The sequence below is a fragment of the Nesoenas mayeri genome (assembly GCF_963082525.1).
Source record: "Nesoenas mayeri genome assembly, chromosome: 25".
Classification (NCBI taxonomy): domain Eukaryota; kingdom Metazoa; phylum Chordata; class Aves; order Columbiformes; family Columbidae; genus Nesoenas; species Nesoenas mayeri.
In genome coordinates this window covers 4,671,398-4,698,550 of record NC_137549.1, presented here as the reverse complement: position 1 = coordinate 4,698,550, position 27,153 = coordinate 4,671,398, and the positions used below count along the sequence as shown (strand labels likewise).

Sequence of the window (27,153 nt, the reverse complement as noted above, 5' to 3'; positions counted from 1 at the left end):
ACGTACGGCTGGGCTCGGTGACGGGGACACTGTTACCGGCGAGCAGCGCTATCGCGGGTGCGTCAGCGGGGAAGGCAGGACACAAGTCTCCAGGAAAGCCGCCTGCATTCGTTCCGTTGCTCAGGGAACAACGTGTTTGCTTATGCAACTCCTGCCCGTGCGCCTACCCCAGCGCAGCCCCCGGGGCCGTTTGCCGCCCGCGCCAGCGTCAAGGGCCTGATCACCCTCAAGAAACCCAGTCAGGCACCGAAGCGGCCGAGAACCGTTTGGATTAGGGCCCTTATCACCCAAATTGTCCGCAAAATACTTTGTGTTCACGCCGAATGGTATAAAAATACTCCTCCCTAGGCTCTGCTTTGATGCCCCGTGCATCGCTCCTGTCTCTCCATCCACGCACTGTACGGCGTATTTTCCGGATGTGCGGCGATACGGCAAAGATTAGGGAGTCAGGATCGTAAACACACTCACAACCCACAAAGCAAATATTCGATAAAAAAAATAAGAAGCTCCAGTGTCGCAGTAATAATAACGTTGTCAAATTAGGAACCGCCGGACTAAAGCTGCACACATATTTATTATTAGTGCTATATGTCAACTACCTTTCCCACGTCTCTATTGGTAACGGGCAGGTTTGCACACGTTTGCCAGCTGGAGTGGAGTTCAAACCATCCCGCTGGTCTATGGTAAAAACCATGAGGAAGAAACCGGGTGTTTTTAAAACATATAACTTGTCCGATTGCTTGAAAAAAAAGGGGCTGACTGAAGGGCACGAGCTGCTTTATTTCCTGAATATCGGACACGTCTCAAAACGCCCATCGTTGCATTGTCGCCACTTGAACCAGTTCTCTCGTTAGCGCTTTTTCTGATGGGAAAGCGAGCAGGTAGACTAAAGCACCGCCTATGGCACACGCAGCTTAGGTAACCAGCCCGCTCTCTTTAATTAAACACTTCCCTTTTATTGCTAAACATCTGTACAGATAATTCAAAATTGAAACCTCTCACTAGGAGAATTTGCTAAGAAAGTGTATTTGATGTAAGCCACCAAAACAGCTCGTAAGGCTTAACCTTGTGCCAGTGGACAAAACACACCTGCGACCTCCACCACAACATCTTTATATCCCAAAGGTGTATTTGCAAGACCCTGTTTAAACACATCCCCCCACCCCCCTGACACCTGTGAGTTTGAGAGCCCGGGTTAAAGTATGAAAGTTAAAGACACAACGTCCCAATCTCTCATCCCAAGCCCTCCCCGAGCGGCTCGGACACCGGCCCGGGGGAGCGGCCCCAGCGCCCGTGCCCGTCCCGCAGCGGAGCCCCGCGGAGCGGCCGCAGCGCCCCCGGTGCCCCGGGCCGGAGACCCGGCCGAGCCGCCGCGCGAACGCTCCGGCGAACCGGGGGGGAGCTCCCGCCCCTCCCGCCCCCGCTCCAATCTCGGCCTCCGCCGGGCCCTCCCTCCCGGCCCGCTCGGCGTTCGGGGCCCAAAACCCCCGACCCCAGGCATGAAGGTGACCCGGGGCGCTCCGCTCGCCGCTCCGCAGGCCCGGCCGAGCCGCCGCCGCCCAGCCCCGCGGCGCGGCCTGGCCTGCCCGCCCCCCCCAGCAGGTACAAAGGGTACGAGCGGCGGGGCCGCGCCGCCCGCCTCGCCCCGGCCCGGGCCCCGCCGCCCGCCCCCGGGCCCCTACTCACTTTCGGCGCGGCTGCGGCCGCACCAGGCCGCCAGCACCACGGCCACGGCCAGCGCCGCCGCCGCTCGGGGTCCCATGCCCGCGTTCGCTGGGAGCCGCCGCCGCTCCGGCGCGGCCCGGCGGGGGCGAATCAGAGGCTGCGGGGCGGGCGCGGGGGCCGGGCCCGGCTTCGCATGGTGGGGAAGAGACCCGGAGAAAGCGCCGCGGGGTCCGCTTTATAGCGGCCGGCCCCTCCCTTGCTCCTCGGCGGCGGCCCCGGCGGCCCCTTCCAGTGCAGGCCGGGCTGGCGGCCGCTTCCCTGGCCAGTAAACAAGGGGCTGCCCCCGTCAGCTGGGAGCGGGGCGGCGGCAAGAGGCGGCGCGGAGCCGGGCAGGGGACGGGACGGGACGGGCCGGGGGAGGAGCGGCCGCATCAGCACCTGCCGGGGCCGCCCCCGCTCAGGCGGCTCCGGGCCCGGGAGGCCGCGGCGCGGCGGGAAGGGCGGGCTGGGTCCGGGGGGGGTTTGGCCTCGGGAGCTTTGAGGAAAACGGTGGAGCTTTCGGATTTCTCCCTCACGGCCTGGAGACAGCGGGGAGCGGTTCAGGAAGGACAGGGAACCGCTGGAGAGGGTCCCATGCGGGGCAACGAAGATGCTGCAGGGAGTGGAGCATCTCCCGTGTGGGGAAAGGCTGAGGGAGCTGGGGCTCTGGAGCTGGACAAGAGGACACTGAGGGGGGACTCATTCATGGGGATCAATAAGGAAAGGGGCAGTGTCAGGAGGATGGAGCCAGGCTCTGCTGGTGACAACCAGGGACAGGACAAGGGGCAGTGGGTGCAAACTGGAACACAGGAGGTTCCACTTAAACATAAGGAGAAACTTGTTGGGGTGAGGGTGGCAGAGCCTGGCCCAGGCTGCCCAGGGGGGTTGTGGAGTCTCCTTCTGTGCAGACATTCCAACCCGCCTGGACACCTTCCTGTGTAACCTCATCTGGGTGTTCCTGCTCCATGGGGGGATTGCACTGGATGAGCTTTCCAGGTCCCTTCAACCCCTGACACTCTGGGGTTCTGTGACTTGGTCCCAACCTGTGCCCACTTCCCTCAGTAAGACCACTCGGGGAGGTGGAGTTGCCCAGACTCCCTTTAGGGGTATTTCCCACTAAACGTTTCCATTTCACTGACACAAGGCCCAGCCCAAACAGCCATTTCAAACTTCTGGTCGTCGTTTCTCATGGGATTCAACATTTGGTGTTTTTTTTCTCTGTTTTCAATCGTCTCCGCAGTGCGGTGCTGAGCCATGGCAGGACGTTTCCTAGCAGCTCTGGTACTTGTACCTGCCCCTTGCTTTCACCCTTTCCTGCAAGACACTGAGTTATATACACTGCTAGAATAAAGCTTTTATTTTCATTCAAAACCACTTGGTAAATGGCCATTCTCATTTCAAATCTTTCCCCCGCCATCCTCAGCTCACAACAGATCTCCCTTGTGAGCTACTTTTCTCGCTCGATGGGCCAGCGGTTCCCAGCAGGGCACTCAGCCTGGCTCCTTTTTTCCAGACGCTGAAACAGCATTAAGAGAACTCGCACGATTTTAAAGACTTCGTGTTGCTTTTCCACGTGAGGAATTGTCACAGAGCCGCGAACGGGCGGACGGGCCCACGGAATCACGTCTGGTTTGGCGCAGGTCGCTCTGCGGCGCTCTCTGGGGTCGACAGCCGGACTGGACCAAATCACCCGAGCGTAAGCAGCGTGTGTACCAAGAGCTACACCTGAGCATTTGCAAACCATTAGAAGCGTTCACATGAAAGGCCCGGCTGCAGCGCGGCTGCTCTCTCTGTGATCATCGCGGTACAAGATGTGTCTGCGCGGCGCAGCGGCTGTTGATTCAGCCCGCGGGTGCGTCGGAACTGCCATGGTGGGAATCCATTAATCCCGCTGGCTCCCACGTACGCTACCCCCCGCCTCACAACAGCAGAGGAGACTCGGAACGTCCCTCGTTTCAGAATTCAGGAAGCGAGGACAGTCAAGGAATGGAAATAAACAACAAAACCAGCATTCTCCGCAAATTAACCTGCTTTGTAACTACAGGCTTTGCATAAACCAGAGCCAAACATCACCCAGACGGCTGGGGCTCTGTGGAATTCATAACCTGGCTGTAATAGCAACCTGCTTTCACTCACTCACTTCTGTTCTCCTTGCCTTTCATGTACTAATGATATCAGCTTACAGGCTCGCACCGGAGGATTAAAGGCTACAGGTTTATTATCATTCCCTAAAATACTATTTTTAGTTTCTAATTACCGATGAAGAGCATCAGGGCACAATCTCTGCAGCATCTTTCCCATGCGCTCGCTGCTGCAGGACACGGGTGTGCAATCAGATAAACCAGCGGCACTGATGCGGGCGCTGGGAAAATAACCCAGAACCCGCTTACTTCTTGTTTTCTGATTCAGGCAACTACTAAACTCACTAGTTTTATATATGAAACACGGCTCCTCTCTTCATACACTAACACACGTTTTGGCCGATCCAGAATCCAATTTGGAGGGACAGGGCACCTCAGCGAACTGTAACTCTATGTTCCACGTGGTTTTGTCTCACGTTTTTGCATTTTAGACAAGACAGAACTTCCAGTTCCCATTTTGATCACCAGTTTGTTCTGTAACCAGGAGACACACCCCTTCTGTGTAAACGTTACAAATCAGGCGTATCTAATCCATTATTCACTGGCGGCTGCTGCTGCTTCCCACTTCCATCTCTTATTTGGAGGTAGCACTCACGCCAGAAATGTCACGGTGGTGTCATGTGGCAGGCGGTATTGGTTTAGCTAAGCCGGGTTTTAATGTCACTCTTGCTCGGTGGGTGCACATGGAGCAGATCAGGACAAGCGCTCCAGGCCGAGTCTGGGCTGCAGGACTCAGGATGGCAGCTGGACAGCAGGAAATCCGATTATTATTTTCTGCTCCCCTGTGCTGTATTATCATTTTTGATCTTTTTTTTTTTTACGCCTGTGGCTATTAATCGTGATATTTTTATTCTCAGGTTTCCAGCAGCATCAATGGGAAAAGCGCATTCGCCAGCCTGACGTGACCCAAGCCTCCAAAAGATTATGTATATGTTTTCATTTGCAGTCTGGAAGCGGGTAACCTGCCAAGAAGCCCAGCAAGGCCCAGCAAGGCCTAGCAAAGCCCAGCAAGGCTCAGCTTTGCTGAGCATCTCTGCAGCTGGGCTTCCCAAGCTTTGGGACAGCAAAGCAATTCTCACTTGCCAATGTTTGCAGCTCTCACAGAAGCTATTTCAAGGAATAAAGGGGAAGAACGTTACGACATTAATGCTTCATCCCTCTGCTCTACGAGCTCAGCACTGAAACACCTGCAGGAAAGTAGGAAACAATTAGAATGAAAAGATAATTTGGTGATGCAGCACTTGGTAACGAAGCACGGTGTAACGCCTAACGCTACAGCTGAAGAGAAAGGTCCTTAAATGGATGGCTACAGCTACAGATTTTGATACCTGTAGCTACAGCTACAGATTTTGATACCTGTAAGTAACAGGTTTGCTTGAAGAGAAGCAGCGTATCACCAAAATGAATAGCTACAAGAAAAACTGTACTGGAGTAGAATTACTCATTTGATAAGCCGTAAGTGAATGGCACATTGAATTACAAACATCCTGTTAAATGAACAAAAATATTTTATGGAAAAAAAAAGTGAACTGTTTTCATTAACACAGCTGGTTCAGTGGAGAACAAAGAACAATCCTGAACCAGAGCCCGCGGCTCCGGGACGCGGGTTGTCACAAGAATTTGGTTGTGACCAGCGGCTCCTCCCCACCCAGGGCTGCTGCGATCGCCACCCGAGCCTCAAACACCCATCGTGGGGCAAAATAGCCCCAGAAATGGCAAAAGAACACCGAGGGTTGTGTGAAACGCTCTGCACATCTCAGCACGACACCGGCCACAGGACTCGGGAAACAGCAGCACAGACGCGGAACGGTTTGCGTTTAGCTTAAAAGCACTGAAAAATGGCTCTCGCCCCGTCACGACAGGCTGCGCGTTACTGCGGGTTCTCATTTGTAGCAGTACAGCGCTTTAAAATGTTCATTCTAGCTCAGTTCATCTCTGCTTTATTGTAGCGACCTCTTAGGAATACAAGTTTGACACCGACCTCTTGAACAGAGTAACTCAGCTCAAACGCTTAAGGCTGATTCGTTATCATTTCTTTTTAAAGACACGTTTCCTTTGCTCCCATCTTACAATGAACACACGTCTCCCATCTTACAATGAACACACGTTTGCACAGGTGAGGTCGGCACTATACAGAGCGTTAGTACCATGGGTTAATACCGGGGTTATGGTGATTTCTTGATGCAAAAGCATCAACATGCCAGACAACGAGAACATTTGCGCACGAGGGAAGTGAACGTCGCACCATCAAGCTGCTTCAGCTCTTCGCAGTCGTCTTCAGCTCAGACTTCCTAGCGAAGGCTGGAGAAAGGTGAGCCCGAGATCAGTTTTACCTGCTGATCCGCTCTGAACCTGAGCCAGGCCAGCAACTCAATGGCGGCATTCTCCTCCCACACCTGGGTACGTACGCAACCTTGTAATTAAATATCCTGTTGGCAGCAATGTCCTGGTTCAGTAAAGCTGTAGAGACAGGGGCAATTTAAAGACTTGGACTGTTACTTGTATTCATATGGATTAAACACCTTTTAGGAGTCGTGACATTTTCAATAGTCACATTAAAAACAGGACTGTGTCTGCCCACTAAGGAACTCGTTAGCAGCTCAGCATAAATTGCCTTCTTGAACCCAGTTCTCCCCTCAATAAGCAACAATGTTCACTAGGTTAGAGAAAGTAACCAAACATCCAAGTGTAGCAAGTCTTCAGTGTGAAACCACTGAATTTGCACTGGATTTGGGGACATGAAAGGTGGCAACGAACTCGACTGCTGACAGGTATCCCAGCTGAGCTCTCCAGCTGCTCTCTGGCAGTCTAGAAAACCCAAGTCATTTTAGTTTGGGGAAAATTCTGATAAAGAGGATCATGCTGATGAATATAAAACAAACCACAATTAACATTATCCACAGCAGCCAGTTGACTGATTTCTTCGCGTGCTGCTCCAGGCGGTCGGATTCATCCTTGAGCTTCTCGAAGTTCTGGTCTGCCATCCGCAGAGAGTGCGAGAGTGTCTGCGGGGCAAAGGGAACAAAGTTCTGCGCTCAGATTTGGACGTTCTGATGCTGTTTCTTCCAACAAAGAAAAGGTTCAATTGCATAGACACACAGATCCAAGCCTCCCCACTCTAACCCCACCTGGAACCAAGTTATATGTACAGTATTTAACACGTTAGCACTTTAACCTTCTCAGTTGCAAAACGGAGAGGTCAGAACTCGAACACGCGCTACCTGGTTATCTTGTTTGATCACATTCTGCGCAGCCAGAGTGTTGTTTTTGAGACTGCGGGCCAGACTGAGCATTTCTTCGGCCAGTTTCTCCTGCACGTCCTGATGGTGCTGCAGCACGGCGTCCAGCTCGACCGCCGACTGCTTCTCATCGGCCGCCGGGCCTCTGCAAGAGCGCGAGGGGACAAACACGGGGGGGTTTGTACTTCCCGGTGGGCCGATCTCCCAAGGGCTCCCCAGACCCTGCAGCTCTGCCAGTTAAATCAACTGAGGCCACATTTCGGTTTGCACCAGGAGGAACTTCACCCAAACGGAAGCACACCTGGGATTTAAAGGGCAGCGGGAAAGCATTTCCCACCAAAAAACAGAGCATCAAAATAAGAAGTTTTGACTTACTTGCGCTTCCTTATGTTTAACTCCTCAGCATCTGGAAAAAATGAGTTAAATTTGTGGTTTAGCACGTTATAAATTGCCACGCGATCAGAAGCTGAACAACTTTTCTCTAAGGGGTTTTCAGACGTCCACATCCTATTTGGCCCCCGAGCCCAGGGAATATGGATTTCAAACACCCCCCCTGCTTCCCACAGGGAAAAGACAACACGTAACACCGAATGCACGGCGGAGAGAACAAACAGATGAATCATATCCCTGAGGGCACCGTTTAAGCCGGTGTGTCTCGGTGTTCTCTTTCAGGACACGTTACGTTGGCCCAGATCCAAGCACTGCAACAGTAGCTATGGAAACTGCACATTAATTCCTACCAGCCCCTCCACGGCTGTATATTTAAGAGGAATCGAACAACGCCTACTCACACGATCTGCTCAGAGCCGGAGAGAACAGAAGCCACAATAAAAGTAAATTGTCCTTGCTAATTCTATAATTAGAATGTCTGTTTCTATGTGGATTCTAGGAAAATGGGTTCCTGCGTGTCCCTGCTGTCATACTGATAACAACACCCCAGCTTTAACTGCGAGGGGTTTTGGGTTTGTTTTGAAAATCTGCTCTCTTGAAAAGAAGTGAGCTACTCAAAAGTGCTTCTGGCCAGTCTCTAATACTGACCTTCCTCCTCCTCTCTCTGTAAGTCCCAGGTTAACTAAGATTAGAGGAAACAAAAGATTAAACTTACCATCCACAGCCAAAGGGTCCTGGGGGGCAGAAAGAGAAACAGAACAGAAATGACAAAGGGCCAGTGATAAAAGACAACCCCCCAGACGCAGCCGAGCGCCTGCACCCACCATTTACTGTCCAAACCAAAAGAAAAGCGGCTCCCCACCCAGCCTGGGGCACGTTTGAGGTACAACCGCCAACGGCAGCTGAACGCAACAACAGTCCACCCAGAAACCAGCAACGACGAATCGGCAGCACCAGAACATACTGTACCAAGCAGCTCACTCCTCATCCTGCCCGTGCAACGAGCCTTTGTCTGCAGGTGCACGGTTTTAGTGGCCGGAGTTCTCTCTTTGGTCGTCGTGGGCGTGCGGCCGGGGGCCAAGAACTGGTTAGCCAGAGCCTTTTCACTTGATGAAGGCTGCGAGTGGGAAAAAGCAATGAAAAGACATGAAAATCGCAAAACCCCAGTGTATTTATTCATCTTTTTATAAAGATTGACTCATAAGACTTTAGCAAGGGTTATTTTGAGAGAAGAGATAAAGGCGAACATAGGAACCAGGCAAAAGGGTGAAGTGAACACAGGCAGAGGATATTTAAGCCTTGTCAAGCTGCAGTAGTAGATCTTACCAATTTTTCAGCTTCTAAAAGTCCCTTTAGAAAGTCCACTTTGCGAGAGTATTCATTGAGCAGCTCCGGGGCGGGCTTGCTATTGGAATAGAAAAGTAATAACACAAAACCCAGAAGTTATCGGTATTTTCTATCGTTCAGGTGATTTTCCAAACAACAATAATTTAAAAAAACACCCAATGAACAACACAAACCCCCCCAAAAAACTGACAGAACCCAACACATGGTTCTTGAAGGTTTATATTGCGGGTAGGAGGCTGAGGAGGCCCCAAGGCCCAGCCCAGGGACTCACCAGGACTGCAGCTTCAGCTCCCGCAGCATGTCCTCCAGAGCCGCCACGTACTGAGGAGAAAAAGCTTGTAAGTGGGAATATTGTGCGGCAAAAGCCCGGCTGAGGGTGAGATCTGGGTCTGAGCGCTCTGCAGCGCTCACCGGCCTCAGTTCATCTGGAGGCTCCCGCGCTGCTGCGGGGACTGAGGGGCGGGAGGTTCCCGCGCTTCTCCCGGCCGCTCTCCCCCCGGGAGGCCGGGCCGGGTCTCACCTTCTCCAGCCGCCACTCCTCGGGGTCCCGCCGCTCCGCCGCCAGGGCCTCGCAGCGGCTCAGCAGCCGCATCAAGTTCAGCTCCAGCCGCGTCGCCGCCATGGCGGGCGGGCGGCGGCGGAAGCTGCCTCAGGGGCCACTTCCGGGAGGCGGGCGCCATCTTGAGGCGGGGCGCAGGGAGGGGCGAGGCGCCATCTTGGGGCGGGGCGGGAGGCAGAGTTTTATTAAAAAATAAAAACAAAAACCCCCCCCAACCCAAAGCACAAACCGACCAAACAACAAAAGAACCCTACAAAATAAAACAAGACCACAACACCCCCTCAAAAGCTCCCCAAGGGCCCTCCACACATCAACAGAGGCGGCTGCTGCTCAGGGCTGTGGTGGCATCGCTGCAAAAAACACCCCCAGGTGACACCCCCGGCTTCACTTCAGAGCTTCCGCCTCCATAAAACTATTCCCGATGCTTTCTGAAGTATTGCACAAAGATACACGGCTCTGATCAAAGGCTCCCAGCCAAAGAAACTGTGCGCTAGACAAGGCAGACATTGACTAACTAACACGTGTATTTTTAAAAAGTGCAATGTATTAATAAACGTTTTTATATATTTTGGTCTCAGTTAAGGCTATTACAACATCAACAGCTCTGTAAACCACACAGAAAGTTGTCATACAAACATAAAAATTAAGGCAACACACACTGACGCAAACTCACTGTTGGTCCCGTAAGAGTCCATTGTAAGGCGAATGGGAAAAGGCACGACAGCAGAATCAAGGGACTTGTTTTTCTCCTGTACACTCAACTCACATGTTTTACTCCACGTAAGTTTTACGCTCGACTTTCTTTGCAGGGTTTTAATTTAAAGTGAAGAATATTTGTTTTAGACAACCTTGTTCAGCCCTTACAACACTGTACACTTCACAGCCTCGAAGGGTTAAAGCCAAAGCTGCGGTCGACTTCAAAAAACAGTCCAGACAGCTGATGTATTTCACTTCTCTACACAGGGATGTGAGAGTAAGGGTCCGAAAACCTCCGTTTTACTTTTGCTGTTGGTTCGTATTCATCCAAGAGTTCCTGAGCGTGGGCCATCGCAGACCCTTGTGCAATGTATACAGAGTGGATCTTATCAGTTCGCCTTGCTGGCTGCTCCCTTCGTCTCACCACCGCTTGAGACCCTTCGTTAGCCGAAATCCCGTCCTGGCTTTCCGTACATTTGAAAATCCCAGGAGGAAGTTTTATATTTGCTGTTGGCATCACCGGGGTTCGACGGGGCACTTTAATCCTGGACAGCGTTAAGGACGATCTGTGTCTCAAAGGCAGGGATGCAGTGGAAGAGTTTGAAGAGGTTTTTTGCAAAAGAGAAGGCACTTTGCAAATGTCTTTGGCAGGCACACCGGAGCTCTGAGCACGGCAGTGAAATCCAAGAACCGCTTTAAAGAAACAAGACACTTAGATACTGAAAGCACGCATAAAGATGTAACTTGATACAAGCAACTGCGACCAGATAACATCTGGTCACCTGGCTGTACGCAGTGAAAGATATAGAATAAAAAAGCACACACTACCTTAATACTGACCTTCGGTATCCACCCGGCCCGGCCGATCCTCAAGCAGGCTCTCGGTGCTCGCTGACGTCTCCGAGTCCGCGTTTTCCTCATCAGAGCCGCGCTGATCAAGCTCAGGTAACCGGTAAGTTATATCCTCCCTATGGCAAAACAGAGATTGCAGCACTATAGAAGGACGGTACCTCTGATATGAGCAGCTCTACTCAGCAGCTATTTCAGAGGTAAACCCGCATGTAGCCATTAAATATTAATTCTCATGGTGTTTCCTCTCAGTTAATTCTTTGCATTTTCCTTGTCACCTTCATAAAAACCCACAGAACACGATTAACTAGATGACTTTGGATAGAAGGCACGCTGCTTTAGTGCCTGTGTCACCTCCAGCCGCAAAGAGCACAACCTACAGAGGTAAAGGGTGACGTACTTTTCTTCTTTGATGGACTGTATGCGGTCAATGAGAATCTCCTTCTCGCGGTTATCGGCTTCAGAAACCTCCTCCTCTTCGCGCAGCAAGTCCAGTTCTGAGCTGCCACTGTCACTTCCTCTGGCCTGCGAGCTTTTACTCTGCAAGACAAGCGTACGTGTAACACAGCTCAGTGCGAAGAAGCAACACAAGTCCTGAGTGTCTACTAGATGCAAGGTGGAAGACAAATGAGTAGGTCAAACTCATGACAGGATGGATGAAGAGCTGTTAGTTACCCACACGAAGGTTTCCAAAAGTAACAGAAATGTTTCTATTCACCTGATTTCGATGGTTTTGTTACTTTTTGTTTTTGAAGCATAGTAATTTGATTTACCAGCCTCAGCTTAGTTTTAGTAGTCACTTATAAGTAACATTATTACATCCAATACAAGTTACATTCAGGATTTCTGTAAAACACCAAGTGATGACAGAACCAGCCCTGCATGCAGTCTGGGGAGAAAGTTGCACCAAACATGCAGCCTCGAATGTTCAAAAGAGTATTTAAAACCACGTTAAAATACACATGGTGAGTATTTTAGTCATGCAATAAGAAAACCCACATGCACTTTGAAGGTACATACCAGCATCCCCTCATATGGGGAAGAAAACCCAAGTTTTACAGGCCAGAGCTAGAGAGAGATGGAGACCAAATTCACTAGATCAGCTTCTGAGCAGTTTGGTTTGTTTCAATCAGCACAACAAACCCAAAAGAACAAGTGTATTTTTGCATAGTTTTGCCCGCCTCTGGAGCAAAGGAACTTTCCCCACGTAGAGTCTCAGCAGCCTCAGTTCTGACTGAACTACATGGACACAGATCTTCTGCACCTTCACTGAGCAGACTCCAATGAGGCCGGATATTTACTTAGAGCTCCTACCTACAGCTTTGGGCAAGTGTAACTCCCTTTTCTCCTTATCTTGCAATTGGTGTTTGGCTTACTGAATGGGCAGGACAGGATAAACAATAGCACAACCCTTCCCAAGAAACTGAGGGGACGCTTTCTGCCCAGCGGTGTGGTTCTGTGCTTTATTTCAATACTTACTGTATTCTGCCGAAGCAACGAGAGTCGTCGAAAAGCGATGCTCTCAGCTGCTTCCAGCTGACTTATTTCATCCATTTTTACCTTGTACTTCCTTATCTGTTCCTTTATGAGCATCTCAATACACCTGGACAAAAGCACAAGAGTTTATTGAGCAGCTTCATAGTGTTTTCATTGGGAACAGACGCAAGGCCAGTCATCTAGGGGGATGGCGAGGGACATTGGGAGAGCCGGAGCTGCTGGAGGGTGAGGAGAACCAAGAGGATCAAGGGCAGAACCTGCTCCGAAATTATCACGGGTTTTCAAACATGCAGGGGACAGTTTAATTCTATACCCTACTATTTATTACGGCTTGTATGCCAGCAAAATATATATGATTAGTGTACAATCCCACCAAAATATGATCTTGATGTAAAATGCAAACTTGATATTGAAGGTTTATAAATCATCCTACTTTATGTTTTCCAATTTCAGAGGTGGAAGGGGTCAGAGAAGGGCCTATCAATCCGCAGCACCAGAGCCAGAGTTTCTCAACTCTTGACCCTCAGTTTCAGGTTGATATGAACAAGGTTGTACCAAGCGCGGGGAGCAGCACTGCCCTGCCATTGCATTTCAAAGTCCTACTTTGCAGCAGACTGCTCGAACTTACATGGTTGTTTTCGAAACATCCTTCATGCTGGTTAAAGGGTCAGAGGTATCAGGACAACGCAACAGGCACGGAGCGAAAACAATGGCCAAGGCGTTGGGCGACATGCGGTTGACGTCTTCGATCAACGCCACTCTGAAATGCCACGTTCAGAACAAAAAAATCAAAGATTTTTAAAGCAAACTTTCCTAGAATACAAGCAATCTGGTCACACAATGAACACGAAAGGAAGCCTCCAGGGTATGAAATACATACAGCACTTCAAAGAAGTGTTTTTCAATTATTTTACACATACTAAAGTAGGAAAAGTTTGATGCGTCAGAAAAAGGAGCAGGAAGCCACCCAGGCTAAGCTGGTCTGGCAGTCTCTCCAAGTACCTCTGGTGACTCAGTGCCTCCTCTTTAGAAATCCCTTTTCCCTGTGTTAATAGGACCACTTGGAAAATGACCAAGTTCCTTGGCTAAGAGCAGCCCCTTTACCAGTGCCACTTATCCCAAGAGCTCTTCTCCTAATGAAGTAATTAAACGCATTACTTGACCAGATGGAAGATGAGTCGCTCCAAGGTGTTGTGATTTGCTTGCGGAAGCTGTTCGAGGACGCTATAAATGGCACAGAGCTGCTCCTGTTTTTCAGGTAGTTCTGCAGAAGGGGAGAAAGCACAAGATGAGAATGGATGTGCAACACTAACTGGAAATCATCTGGCCAGCGAGATCTGGTCCAGGACATCAAGGAGAAGAAAACATGGGATGAAGGGAAACCTTCAAACATCTCCAAAACCTACCTACAGCTCGCAGAAAATCATTGTACTGCGCAGACGTCATGAGTGGATCCGGTAATTCCCGCAGCCATTGCTTAAGGATCCCTGTAATAGTGTGAATGGGGTAATTCTCCAGTTTCACCGAGTGTGGATCTGAAAAGAAATGTTTTCTTTTGAGCGGCTTGTTCTTTCGATGTACTGAATGGGACCTCAAAGAAATAAGATTGGAAATATTCAGGTCTCCTGTTCACTGAATCAAAGTGGCAATTTGGAAAAAAAGAAGCGTGTTGATAGTCACTTATATGTACTGAAATGCTTTTTCCAGCCAACAAAAACAACAGAGCCCACATGGCCACCAAAAAGCTGGTTTTAAAACACTCCAGAGTGGCAGATACTTCCAGATGGAAAAGAATTGCAAGGAAAACTGGTGTCATACAAGGAAGTCAAAAGGGTGCACAATATCGCCTGACCTGCTTGCAGCAACTGTTTCAGCTCCTTCATTCGATTTGCTGACCCCGATTTCCTGTAGATGCCCTCGGTATAGAGCCCGTGCATCTCCACGTACTCCAGCAGCTTCTCCAGGACAACGGGCACCGAATTTCTCTCACTGGTCAGGGAACTCACACACACCCCAAAATGACGTGGTTCTGCATCCTGTTCGTTCTGGAAACAAAACAGGTCAAGCACTATGAAAACCAGTTCCCAAGCGAGAAAATTCCATTGTTTCATGCTGCAATTAGCTTATGCTTCCAGAAACAAAAGCCGAGTGTTTTATTCTAGCTTGCTACAAGCCTTGGATCATAAGACAGGTTTTTGGAGCTGCAGCAATAAAGAAACTTTAGGGCACACAGGGGAGGATTTCTTCAACAGTTTGTCCAACACAGCACACATACTTTTAAGGAGAAGTTTCCAAATTAGCTTGAGTTTCACCTTTTATAATAATTTTCTGTTTCTGCGACTGCAGGGCATGGCTCCAACTATACGCAAGCAGAGAAGCAAACTTAAACTTTCAAGCTATTTTTATTCAGTCCACTGCTCACTTGCCTGTAGCAAATTGCCTCATTTGACTGTAGCAACTCAGACAGACTGTCTGCCCCGAGCCGCGGCTGTTCAGGTTTCCGGCTGCAGGGAGTGCCAGCGCCTGCTGCTGCCGGGTGACGATGGCAGCGTCCCACCTGGGTGAGCTGGGAGCAGGTGCAAGATCTGCTCTACATGGCTGCAAAGCTTAAGGAGGAGGTTGAGGCGCTGAGGACCATCAGGAGTGTGACAAAGAAATGGACTGGTGGAGTAACCCCCTGGCGTGCCACTCAGAGAGGCTCCAAGGGACACCCCCCAAAAGGTGACAAACCCCTTGCCCTGTCGGGCAGAGGGAGAATCCCTGAGGCAGCCCCTGCCTGTCGCTGTCGGGCAGAGGTAGGGGACAGAAAAGATGACGAGGGTTGGAAGTGAGTTCCAGTTCGGGGCCGTAGGCAACCCCCCTCCCTGCCTGCTTCGCTTCCCCAGGTGCCACCCGTAATAGGTTTGAGGCCCTGGATCTTGAAGAGCGAGTTGAGAGTCTGTGGATGAAAGTTAAGGGGCAGGCTGGCAAGCGTGATACTATTGTGGGCATCTATTCTAGGCCATGAGATCAGGGTGAGGAAGTTGACGAGGCCTCTGCAGACAGCTGAGAGCAGCCTCACAGTCACAGGCCCCGGTTGTGGTGGGGGATTTGAACTTCTGCCAAGAAAAAGCAGCATTTAGCACGCGACTCGTATCACAGCACTGCACCCCAGATGTACCGTTCTTACCTTTTTTCCGCAGGACGTACAGCTGCTCTGTATCTTGGACATGCATTTCTTGTGACAAGTCAACTTGCAAACTAGAGAGAGAAGCAATTGTTACAAAAATTTCAAATCACACGAAGATGCCGAGCACCTTGTCTCATTCACTTACTACGTAACCCGCATGCACTTCTCGCTAAGCCACCCCAGCCCAGGTTACAAGCGATTTGCACGTGTTGTAAACGGAGTGGGAAGGAGGTGATTCCACTCACCGCTGCACAGACAGGCCTTCTCCATGGGCCAGATGTAGGACGAGCAGTGCTCGCACGACTGCCGGATGCTCACTTGGTAGCTGGTGAACACGTGGCCATTGTGTTCTTCAATCTAGTAGGAGTAAGGAAGCAATAAACGAAACAAAACAGAAGTTCAGTACAAAATCAAGTTCTTCCAACATTTTCTCTGTGTTCTGTGAGTGCAGCTGTGAACTTTGACTATTGCAAAAAGAAAAGTACTTACTGCACGATCTTGTTTTCGTTTCTTCTTCTGGGCTTTGGTTTGCTGCAGAGCACAGAACCGCCGTTAGGCTTTGACATTCAGACATTCTATTCCCTTTTCTTTTCCTATTCAGTTTCCCCAACTCTGTTTCACCCCCAGACATTCGAGCCCCTACACTGCAGCTTCAGCTCAGTACAAGGGTTGTCTGAGCTCACACCGGCAACTTCCTAAAAATCCCAGTGCTCCCTGCCTAAGGACAAAGCAGTTTTGTCTCTAACACCTTCAGAGAACTAAGCTTTCACCAAAGAAAATGCACAAACGCTTTAAGATTCTGAACATATTAAGAGCAAGTTAAATAATGAGCAACTCCAACAAGGTGCATCAGCACTCAGAATTTGTTCTATGCGTGATTCACGTGTGGAAAGCGTTTCACACGTAATGAAGAACGTTATGGAACAGGTTTCTGAGGTAACATAGGTTCCTTATCCTACAAGAGTAACGTTGTTCAATCGGCCCACCAGCCAGTGTCAGTGTGTTTTATACCTTGGGCTGCTCAGATTCCTCTTTTTTCGTATATCCTCTGATGAATTCATCCAGAAGGGATTGGAAGAGATTCAAAACCAGCTTGACTTCTTTCTCTTCCCTTTTTTTCGCCAGATTTGTAACTAGAAGCTGGTAATTTTCCACCAGATCTTTGTAGCCAACGTGGATTTGCCCATTCTAGAGAAAGATAAAAAAAGTATTATTCAGAAGATAGTATTTCTGGATAACGTTGAGACAGTTTCGTATTGTACGTGTTTAAGTTCAGAGGTGAGAAAGAGTGCTCGCAATTCAAGAGAGCGGCCCATGACGACACAAATGAGCACAGTTCCCATTGCACTGGGGAAGGACGCGTGGCCGAGACACGGCCATGTCAGGAGATCGGAAAAGCTGTCGCTCCTCCCCGGTGTTTGAACACAGCACCGTGAAGAGGCTGAAGACAGCAAAATCCATCCATTTCTAAAAATACGTTATGGCTGAGTGAATGAGAAACGGGAAACAAACCAGCCTGCTTAAGATTACAGTGGAACTGGAAAACGTTCTTTAAGTCCAACAATCAGCTTTGAATTTAAGCTGAGAATTGCTTTGTCAAAGAGCTGTAGGCCAAGCGTTTCAACTGCAGACGATTCATTCATCACCTACCAACTTACTACTTACAGGAGCAGAGTACATGGTCTTGATGTTTCCTCTAAACTTCTCTGTGGCTTCAAAAAACAAGCATTCGACACCAGACTTCTGGGAGCGCAAATCGTTGATCTAGAAGGGAAACACATCTGCATCAAATTTCACTAAAACAAGGACATCCAAGCAGTGTTGAGCTTCAGTTGCTGGGCTTAGTCACCTATGACCACTCCAGATATTTAAAATAACATTTCTTAATGCATTGTGATGGTACAAAAATAGGAGTCAGCTAGGTAGGTAGGCTCTAAAGAACTCGATTTCCTTACAGCTCATGCTTCTTTTTTTTAAATACTTTTGCTGCTCTAAAAAAAAGTTGAGCTAACACAAATGCCACCAGGATTAAATATAATACAATGGACTCACAGACTTAAAGGAAGGAATAGGAAGCATCTTAATACAGACCTAATTTGGTCGAGCTACCAAATCAGTTCCCCTTGGCTTTAAATCATCATATAAACTCGCACCCTTTAGAAAAGCAGCCTCTAAAATTCCACACAAACAGTGAACATACACCTGAATTTTATCGTAGTGCCTTTTACCTTGTTTAGGAGGAACTCATCAAGGTGTTTCAGCTCATTGGCGTTCGCGATCTCCCGGGCCATGGAAGCTCTCCAGTTCTGAGACACGCTCGAGATCTTGCTGATCTTTATGGTCCGGTTCTTCTTTGCTTTACTGCTCTCTTTCGCAGGGCGCTCCCCTGCCTGGAGGCGACTTGCCTGGCCAGAAGAAGCTGGGAAAGAAATTGATTTGGATATTAAAGCAGGATGACGGAGTTCTGCAGCGTTTATTTCCTCAGGAGCCATGCAAAGCTTTACAGAAAAGATGGTTATTAGTAAGCTGGGGATTAAGTGAAAGAAACTCACCTTCTGAAACCTTCTGGCTTCCTCCTGGTTCTGGAAAGAGAATACAAGACACAAGGGAGAGGCCGTCTCCTTCATCAATCACATCGGGACTCTCCCTTGGAACCTTCTTATCCGGCTTTTTCCCCAAAAGTCTACGCAAAGGACTTTTAAAAGCAGACCTGAACATAAAAGCAGATACAAGTTTGTCAGATGAGTAATGGAAGTTGGCTCTAGGACAAGAGGCTCTTCTAACAGTCCAGCTACACCCAGGACGGGATTAACCTCCACTGCACACACGTCCCTTAGGCCCAGCCTGCAGAGCAGCAGGGAAAAGGCAGGACAGTCTGAATGCACATGTGGACATTGCGATATCTACTAGATTAGAGCACTAACTACCTTGAACGTACACGGAGACAACACATCACAGACCCAGGACATCACTTCTGGCTCAAGGAGGCCCTGAGCGGCAGATGCCAAAGCTGGAGGAGCAGGGAAGGCAATGGCATCATATTATTATACGCTTGCTGGGTTCTTAAACTGTTCTCGTGGTGTCCTATTTCCCAGTCTGGATGACCTACCGTACACTACACGGATCTTTGATCTGAGCCTGGATGGTGGTTCTTCAGTTAAAAAGAACCACTTGAAAGACAAGTGTTATGAACCAGTGGAAAATCTCCCCCCCTTTTCCTTTTCGTTAAGGCAGGTCAGGCACCCACGGGATACGCACTTGGTGTCTATTTGCTGACTTGCTGACTGCATGGAAACCACTGCATCTGAGGTAGGTAAGAGGTCACCGGGCTTCTTTTGCACAGGATATTTCTTGCTGCCTTTTTCTTCTTCTATCGTATCTGGTGATTGCTGCAGCAGAGAGGAGGAGCAGTCAAAAGAAGTAAATATTAAGTGAAACAGATTCTTTAAATGGTTTTAAAAACTAGAATGGTGGAAAAATGTTTGCTTGAGGACATAACATTTTATTCAATAGATATTAGCTTACTAATATAAGATCCAAGTATATTTAATGCTTTGATCAAGGGTCCATTTATTAAAAATTAACTTTTCAAATTGTACAGTATTTGCTAATGATTTGCACCAGTACCTGATTCATGGCAACAGATTGGGCCAGTGCTGAGAGATCACTTAACGAAGACGAACTCCCCTTCTTCCTGCAATGTTACAAGATTAGTTTCAGAATATATATTTTCTAAAAGTCTGTAGCCTCTTAGTATTTACCATTTTTTAAATACCCCACATAACAATGTTACATCTGAGAGAGAATCCTGACCAACTCTTGCAACCGCCTTTTGAACGCAAAATGTACTGGAGAAGTAAAAAACTGGGTACGCCAGATTTCCTGCCATATCAGGATGATGCTTGCAAACTGCAGGCCAAGAACATCTTGTTTTCAATGGCCAAAAGAGACATGAAAATAAACTCCAGCCACTACTTTAACTGAAGCCCTGACTCTCATTTTAATCCAGTGTGGCAGATTCTGTATCTTTTGTTCACTTCTGAAAACATTCGACCCGGACAAATTCAACAGCAAGACCGGGGACTGGCAGCCAAGAGAAAGCAGTGGCTGCTCACAGCTCTATTTTCTCCCAGGTTCTCAGGAGCCCTCCGTCTATTTTTAAATATTACAGATACCTGTTTTGTGAAAAAAAGTCAAAATAAGTCGGAAGCTGCTCTTACTCCAGCTGATCCTGAGGAGACTTATCCGCTCGCGTCCTTTCGTCCAGAGACTGGCTCAGCATCTCGTTCTGACTGGCATCGGTCTGCCTCTTCCCTTTCCACTTCTCTCTCTTGTACTTTAGTTTCCCTGGGTCATCCACATATCTCTGGATCTGGGAAGAAGGGGGACTATCCAGATCTTTGGTTGTCTTCTGAACAAGACGCTTGTTTTTCTCTGCCCAGCATTCAGCTGCATTTTGAAGGCTCTCAGCAGCAGACAGTGTGTGATGGAGATTCAGTGCAAGATTTGTTGGCCTTTCAGGGCAGGTGAAGCTTTGGCTGCCTTTTATCTGGTTATTTTGATTCCCTTGTGTTTTCATTCCACCAACTGCCTTATCATCTATGTTCTCCCGTTCTGATCCAGGTGGTTGCTCGGGAATAGAGCCGCTTTCTTTTGTCTCGCTTGACACCGGGGTGTCTGAAAGAGCTTTTTCTTCACTGGGACTTTTTCCTCCCTCGTTGCTTCCTTGGGGGGCTGTATCTTGTTCTGTGGATTTCTCTAGCCCTGGAACAGTTTCTGGAGCCTCTTCAGAAGAGGTTTGTTCCTCGTGGCACAGCAAACACGGTCCTTTGAAGGAAAACAGGACGTGCTTGCTCTGTAACTCGTTGTGTTCCAGCCCCCTCTGCCGGCGAGATTCGCGTTTCTCTCGGTTGTTTGCTACTTTCTCCGAAGCCTCTGCCACATTCTTCTGGGGAAACGCGGCGTTTTCACACGAGCTCATGTTTTCAGCTTCCTCATTTGGAGCTTCGTTTCTGTGCCCAACAGCTTCATCCAGCTCTGACTTGTATGCCACAGGCAGCGGAGCTGTGGCTGCTTCACTGAGCTCATCCTGGCCTTCATCATTCCCTCTGTCTTGACCTTCCTGCATTTCTCTCTGTTTTTCTTCAGCTTTCTGCTTTTCCATGACCATTTTCTGAAACCTATTAAGAATTTGTAAGATGAGAACACAAATGTTTAATGCACAGCAGTCAAGAAATGTACCCAACTGTTTAAAAGCAGCAGATTAAATGGCAGTACAGCCACAAAGTGCAAATACGCTTCCAATCTCAGTATGACCGCAGAGACGGCTGCTTCCTCAACCTGGCCCAGCTGAATAACGCGCCAGTACTAAGTGCTCAGTCACTCTCCACACACCAGTAGCCATTTGATACCAGCTGCAGTTTCACGTGGCAATAACCATCTTTAAGTTGCTTACTTAGGAATAACCTAATGAAATTTAACAAGGGAAAGTGTAGATTCCTGCGTCTGGGCAGGAACAACCCCAGGTTCCAGTATAGGTTGGGAAATTACATATTAGAGAGCAGTGTAGGGGAAAGGGACCTGGGGGTCCTGGTGGACAACAGGGTGACCATGAGCCAGCACTGGGCCCTTGTGGCCAGGAAGCCAATGGTACTTGGGGTGTATTAGAAGGGGGGTGATTAGTAGATCGAGAGAGGTTCTCCTTCCCCTCTGCTCTGCCCTGGTGAGACCACATCTGGAATATTGTGTCCAGTTCTGGGCCCCTCAGTTCCAGCAGGACAGGGAACTGCTGGAGAGGGTCCAGCGTAGGGCAACAAAGATGATTAAGGGAGTGGAGCATCTCCCGTGTGAGGAAAGGCTGAGGGAGCTGGGGCTCTTTAGTTTGGAGAAGAGGAGACTGAGGGGTGACCTTATTAATGTTTATAAATATATAAAGGGTGAGTGCCACGAGGATGGAGCCAGGCTCTTCTCAGTGGCAAACAATGATAGGACAAGGGGTAATGGGATCAAGCTGGAACACAAGAGGTTCCACTTAAATTTGAGAAAAAACTTCTTCTCAGTAAGGGTGGCAGAGCCTGGAACAGGCTGCCCAGGGGGGTTGTGGAGTCTCCTTCTCCGGAGACATTCCAACCCGCCTGGACATGTTCCTGTGCGACTTCACCTGGGCGTTCCTGCTCCATGGGGGGATTGGACTGGATGATCTTTTGAGGTCCCTTCCAATCCCAAACATACTGTGATACTGTGATACTAAGTCAACATATCACACAGAAGCTGAGCCTGGCAAGTGAAGCCAAGTGGTTAAAACGCACGTTTTCATATCCTATTGCTGCTCTCCCCTCACCTCTTGCGCTGGAGATGCCCTCTGACCACAGCTTGCAGGAGACAAATCCTCCTCCTCCGCTCGAGGTAGCGTTTGCGCTCCCTGTGCCTTCGCCACGCCGACTGAATCTCGACGGCAGCGTTATTCCTCTGCAGCGCCATCCTAACGCAGCGGGAACGCCAGCAAGCCTAAGAGGGGAGATTGCTACAATAAGAGAGGGGTACCTCACGGTGGGGAGCGTTCTTTGAGCTGATTAAATCATACAAAATTGATTCACAGTTTGTGCAGCTACACCTGTGTCTTTTTGTATAAACAGTTTCAGACAGCAATGAAAAGTTAAGTGTCTCACCTCCATGCAACCTGATCTGTCAGCAAGTGTTCAGTAACCTAAAGGTCTTATTAAAAGAAGCTGCAGTAACTGAGTTCATTTCAGAAGAAGCGATACTATCAGCTTGTCCAAGCGGTATCAAAATTAAAACTATCAGGATTTGGTCTTTAAAAGAAGACTGGATGAGCTTTCGAGGTCCCTTTCAACCCCTGACATTCTGGGATTCTGTGATATCTGCCTGATTTCCATGGTTAACTTATCACTAAATTCTGGATTCAGGGAGCACCAAATTCCACTGCAAAGATTTCTAGTCTCCTTTATATGAATGTAAAGTCACCATATTTAAGAACCAATATTTTTTGCAGTTGTTTGCAATATGAACAGCTACAACAGAAGATACAGCAAAACCTCAAAACTACTTCCAAACCAGCCTTGTTTGGTTTTAGGAAGACAAGGCCGGCGATTCTTGACGATACCTGTAAAACGATGGCTGCCTGCCGTGTCCTGAGGAAGCGTCTCCGTTCTAAAACCATCCTGAGCCAGCTCTGAAGGAGGATGATTTTCCTGATCACTTCTTTGTGTAGTGTATCCTGTAGCACCTGCCGTTCAGCCTCTTTCATAAAGACCTGCTCAGTTAAAGAGAAGTTCAGCAATAAGGAGTCTCCGCTGGAGGTATCTCTATGAGCTAAAAAATGAGCATAGCAACACTTATAACTGAACCAAACCTTACCAGCTGACAAAAAAACAATGAGGCAACTACTGGCACCTGTGTCAACATTGACAAGAGCTAAAACCTGCTAATTTAAATACAAAACGCAGAAGAGCGTAACGTGTAAATGAACTGCCCTCAGTTTTGCAGCGTGCATCAGTATTTCTTAGTGGCTTACAGAAAGTTTCACAGACCTTGGTCGTTCCTATTTGATAGTAGTTTTCATCCAGTTTTAGTTTATGCAAATAAACACAAATGTCTTCCTTCGAGGCTTTGGCATTTTTGGGCAGTAACACCTGAAATTGGTCTATGAATTCCTGCAAAAGCAGAGGCAGTAAGAGATCAAGGTTAGAAGGCAATTCGCAAGTTCAGATATTTTAACTGGATTTCTCAAATTAAGCTATCTGTGCTACAAGGGTTTGAAAGGACCTATTTCTCACTCCAAATCGAGCTGTTTTTTCCTACTTTGTAAAACCTCTAACAGTAAAGATCACCTATATGTGATCTATAAAGCTACATACACACAGAGCGTTTTCTAGACAACCAGTTCACATATGGAGACAGTAGCGTCAGCACTGGTTGCTCGTACCTGCAGCACGATCCTCAGAATGCTTTTCCTCCATGCAACAAGTGAACAATTTACTAGTAGATAACTCACACAATAGTTTATACTACAACATGTCACCTCTGTCAAAACTACCGTGAATTTTTACAGTTCATTCCAAGCGGTCATGAGCTTCATATAAAGAGAGACACAAAAGAGTCCGAGGCAATGAAGACAAAAAGAGCAGCTATTTCTGAACGCATAATCCACTTCCACGTACCTGGAATGTGTATTTGGCACTGTAGCCAGATCTTCTGATCCGCACAGTTTCTAGCATGCCAGTGTATCTTAACTGTTGAAGCACCAAGTTTTCATCAAAAAGCATCTCTTTCTGAAAAACATCAGCAGTGAACAGCTCGTAAATGCCTGAAGAGGGCTATTTCTGTCCAGAAGAAAAAGCACATTCTGGTTTTGGACCCTGGTTGCCCTTCACTTTTGTACAGAATGACAGCGAACAAATCAAAGGGATATTACAGGGCTGGGAGAGCGAGATCCTCAGCGCTCGGCTCAGTGTTACCTTCTCAGCGTTGGAGCGGATGCAGCGGATGAAGAAGGGCTCAGCTTTACCCAGGGTCTCCAGTAACTTGCTAAGTGAAGTCTGAAACGAAATAGCCAGAAACATTTACTTTGTCTTCAGATACCCCCATTTTGAGTTGCGTTTGGCAGCAGTACAGCTTCTTCCTCAGAAATCAGGTTCTTTCAGGTGTGGTCGCTATACAATCCTATTTCATCCAACATGGAGCTTCTCCTGTATTGCACAGTGGATCCTTGTATTTTTTTTTCCTTTTTCTCAAGATAATGAGAAGCGGGGTTTACATATGATGTTACAATAGCGCTCCATCTGCATATAAGGATGAGGCTGATTGTACAAGCAAACTAACATTTCATAGTATAACGGTGATCTCTAAATGTAGTCTAACCTTAATCAAGTAATGAACCTTGCTTTAAACGAACCCGAGGAATAAAAAATAGCTTGTCTTCCAAGCAAGCTCAGCCTAGACCAGACCAGGGTCTGTTCCCACAAGGTCAGGGTGCACCCACCTGGAACTGCGCACTGATGCTGGGGGGTTTCTTCTTTTTGTGTAGGTGCAGGAGGGATTTCGTGGTTCGATCATGCAGGGTCATGCTCACAATGAGCTTCAGAGACTTGGAATCCAGCAAGTTCTAGAAGAAAGTTTTCATAATCAACAAAGTCTCTTAACTGAAGGGCAAATATTTCCATCTGCATCGAAGTGAGGAAGAAAACAAATCGACTACCTAGAGCTGCACATTAAACGACGTTACACTTCCTGACTGCTTCTATTTTGGACGAAAGAATCTTCTTAAGAGTGAGACTTTTACATTGTCCCATCCCAAGAGTGTAAGGTGAATGAGGTGAATTACGTAAACACTCTGTTTGCCTTCCATAACTCGATTAGAAATGGCATCTTTAGTCTAGTTAAACACATGCCAATTCACAATTTTTTCCTGTTCAGCTCTTGTTACAAAGGTGAACAATTACTTATCATTTAGATTGTCAAAAAGGAAGTTCGAGAGGTTAAAGGATACAACTTCCCTACACTTTGAAACGGTATTTTCTGAAATGAGTTCTATCAATCAAAATGAAAGTTCAAAGTGAAAGAAACAAACAAAAGAAAACGAAATTTCCTGAATAACTTTACCTTGGGAATGATCTGCTTTTGTTTGGTACCTCTACTTTTCCTGTTAAAACATTAAAGATCATTTAAGAAAAAAACACACATAATTTTTGGTGATTTCAGCAAACAATAAGTTGGTGCAATTTCTGAGGCAAGATAAGGACAGCAGGAAATCAGCACAAGAGCAGCGGGTGTGTTCGTGCACATCTCTCACAAGTGACCGATGCCAGAAATGCAAACTGCTTCGTTTTTAAATTAATTCTGTAGGTATTGGAAGCTTTTAAAAGTGAAACGTTTTCTCTAAAGGTAAAGCTATTAAAAACCGCACTGTTGCACAGAGTGCTCTTGTGGAAGCTTTTCTATTTGTCTAACTCAACAGACACTGAATTCTTATCACGATACTAAGGCACTATCGCATCCAAATGCAGAAGTTATTGCTGTACCAGAACTGCTGGGAAAACCCTTAACTGCTCACAGAAGGACAACCCACGCCCAGCATTCCGCTTGGGAACTGATGGGTCTGAGATCAGCACAGCGCCACACAGCCCTGGGCGCAGCTCTCGCCCCACAGCAAACCCCGAGCTGGCACCAACAGGCTGGAGTTCACACCCCCACACCATGAACCTGTGAACTCCATAACGTGAGGCACCTTCCAGCTCCACGCCACTCACTTCACGTTTATTTATTATATCACAGAATCCCAGAATCCATACACCCTCTGACAACAGCCTGATATTCTCCCCAAGTGGCCAGCCCCTCCTTGCATGATCTATAAACTCTCCTCTCCCACTTGAGCACACCCAGCAGCTCCTGTTTAACCACACAGGTTTCCTGGCTCCCTTCCTTCACTTCCTACGTGTCGGGATGCTCTGATCTTGTGCCCGGTAGAAACCAACCAACTATCTTGGGCCCCTTTACCTTCAAGCAGCCTTGCCCATGGGATTTCCCCCAGCAATTGCCTGAAAAGGCCAAAGTTTGCCCTGCTGAAGTCCAGGGTTGCAATTCTGCTTGCTGTCCTGCTCCTGCCACAGGAGATCCTGAACTCCACCATCTCATGGGCGCTGCAACCAAGGCAGCCCTCAACCTTTACCGCTTCAACCAGCCCCTCCTTGTCAGTGAGGATGAGGTCCAGCAGGCACCTCTTCTAGTCGGCTCCTCCACCCTTTGCATCACAAAGTTCTCATCAAGGCACTGGAGGAACCTCCTAGACTGCGGCTGACCGGCCAAGTCGTCCTTCCAACAAACATCAGGGACCAGAATGATTTTCTTACACATCTATAGGTGTACACACGTAAAGAAACTTAACCCAGGAATATCATCAGCATCCTGGGTTTCAGGAAACCATTAATCATAACTTGTGAGCAATTTCATTGTCAAATGTTTTGCAACAAGCCCGTACTACACACTTGGGTTTTCAAGCAAGTTTACATGAAAAGTAGGTTTGGCTTGCAGCTAACGCAACGAAGCGATAAAGTGTTCTCAAAGCCTTTATATTTTTTTAGAAGGAATTATTTTCTTTTTGTCTTATTTAGCTTTTTTTGCAGAAGACAAGCTTGGCGCAAGTATCTTTTCAACGGCCTGGAGTTACTGCTTGGTTTTTGCTGCACTTTCAAAGCAATACCTCGAGCACCAGAACTCACATGAAGTGGGAGCGGTGTTGGAGTCGACTGAGTGACCGAAGCAGCTTGCAGGGATCCCCACCCTGCCAGGGAAGTCCTTTGATACTTGCGATGATTTGTTCATGCATGTCTCTAAAATGAGTCACAGCAAAACAGAGATGGCAAACAGATACACAGCCAGGAGACAGTGGGGGGGGAAAGGAGTTAAAACCCGAGATCCCATCACCAAGTGTGCGCCAAACAGCAGCAGGTCAATCCCAGGCTACTTTTGCCTAAGCATGAATGATTCTGATGGCAGATCAGCACTTTCTCTTCTGTTAGTGCCTTAAAATTGAATTACCAGGGT

At 48.1% G+C, this 27,153-nt stretch overlaps 3 protein-coding genes across 7 annotated transcripts in view; all 3 read right to left on the bottom strand.

Annotated features, from left to right (window-relative positions):
- INSR (insulin receptor) overlaps positions 1–1,841 on the bottom strand; it is a 40,224-nt gene extending 38,383 nt beyond the window's left edge. Inside the window, exon 1 of the mRNA XM_080359458.1 lies at positions 1,687–1,841. Coding sequence (XP_080215584.1) covers positions 1,687–1,762 — 76 coding nt within the window. The 5' untranslated portion in view covers positions 1,763–1,841. The remainder of the gene's footprint in view (positions 1–1,686) is intronic.
- A 3,928-nt stretch (positions 1,842–5,769) lies between these two features.
- Positions 5,770–10,337, bottom strand: USE1 (unconventional SNARE in the ER 1). 5 transcript variants are annotated; one of them, XM_080359090.1, is made up of 10 exons: positions 10,054–10,337; positions 9,342–9,536; positions 9,093–9,142; positions 8,801–8,879; positions 8,439–8,591; positions 8,190–8,208; positions 7,460–7,490; positions 7,067–7,229; positions 6,728–6,850; positions 5,770–6,305 (listed from the first exon to the last, which is right to left on the bottom strand). In XM_080359090.1, exons 2-10 carry the CDS (start codon positions 9,441–9,443, stop codon positions 6,297–6,299), a joined length of 729 nt encoding a protein of 242 aa, XP_080215216.1. In that variant the 5' UTR covers positions 9,444–9,536; positions 10,054–10,337; the 3' UTR covers positions 5,770–6,296. The 5 variants fall into 5 exon arrangements, with proteins under 5 accessions (XP_080215216.1, XP_080215215.1, XP_080215214.1 ...); XM_080359089.1 differs by having other exon boundaries at positions 5,770–6,146; XM_080359088.1 differs by having other exon boundaries at positions 6,738–6,850.
- A 298-nt stretch (positions 10,338–10,635) lies between these two features.
- The window catches only part of MYO9B (myosin IXB), a 33,460-nt gene continuing 16,942 nt past the window's right edge, over positions 10,636–27,153 (bottom strand). The window contains exons 15-40 of the mRNA XM_080359092.1: positions 26,829–26,939; positions 25,213–25,252; positions 24,593–24,715; positions 24,069–24,149; positions 23,772–23,882; positions 23,142–23,264; positions 22,715–22,864; positions 21,932–22,098; positions 19,812–20,771; positions 19,219–19,285; positions 18,850–18,980; positions 18,144–18,301; positions 17,820–18,010; positions 17,257–17,355; positions 16,603–16,779; positions 16,081–16,122; positions 15,837–15,948; positions 15,592–15,662; positions 14,275–14,467; positions 13,829–13,957; positions 13,581–13,686; positions 13,051–13,182; positions 12,405–12,528; positions 11,326–11,465; positions 10,905–11,044; positions 10,636–10,769 (exon numbers count right to left, since the gene is read on the bottom strand). Of these exons, the coding sequence (XP_080215218.1) occupies positions 10,906–11,044; positions 11,326–11,465; positions 12,405–12,528; positions 13,051–13,182; positions 13,581–13,686; positions 13,829–13,957; positions 14,275–14,467; positions 15,592–15,662; positions 15,837–15,948; positions 16,081–16,122; positions 16,603–16,779; positions 17,257–17,355; positions 17,820–18,010; positions 18,144–18,301; positions 18,850–18,980; positions 19,219–19,285; positions 19,812–20,771; positions 21,932–22,098; positions 22,715–22,864; positions 23,142–23,264; positions 23,772–23,882; positions 24,069–24,149; positions 24,593–24,715; positions 25,213–25,252; positions 26,829–26,939 (3,877 nt within the window). The 3' untranslated portion in view covers positions 10,636–10,769; position 10,905. The remainder of the gene's footprint in view (positions 10,770–10,904; positions 11,045–11,325; positions 11,466–12,404; positions 12,529–13,050; positions 13,183–13,580; positions 13,687–13,828; positions 13,958–14,274; positions 14,468–15,591; positions 15,663–15,836; positions 15,949–16,080; positions 16,123–16,602; positions 16,780–17,256; positions 17,356–17,819; positions 18,011–18,143; positions 18,302–18,849; positions 18,981–19,218; positions 19,286–19,811; positions 20,772–21,931; positions 22,099–22,714; positions 22,865–23,141; positions 23,265–23,771; positions 23,883–24,068; positions 24,150–24,592; positions 24,716–25,212; positions 25,253–26,828; positions 26,940–27,153) is intronic.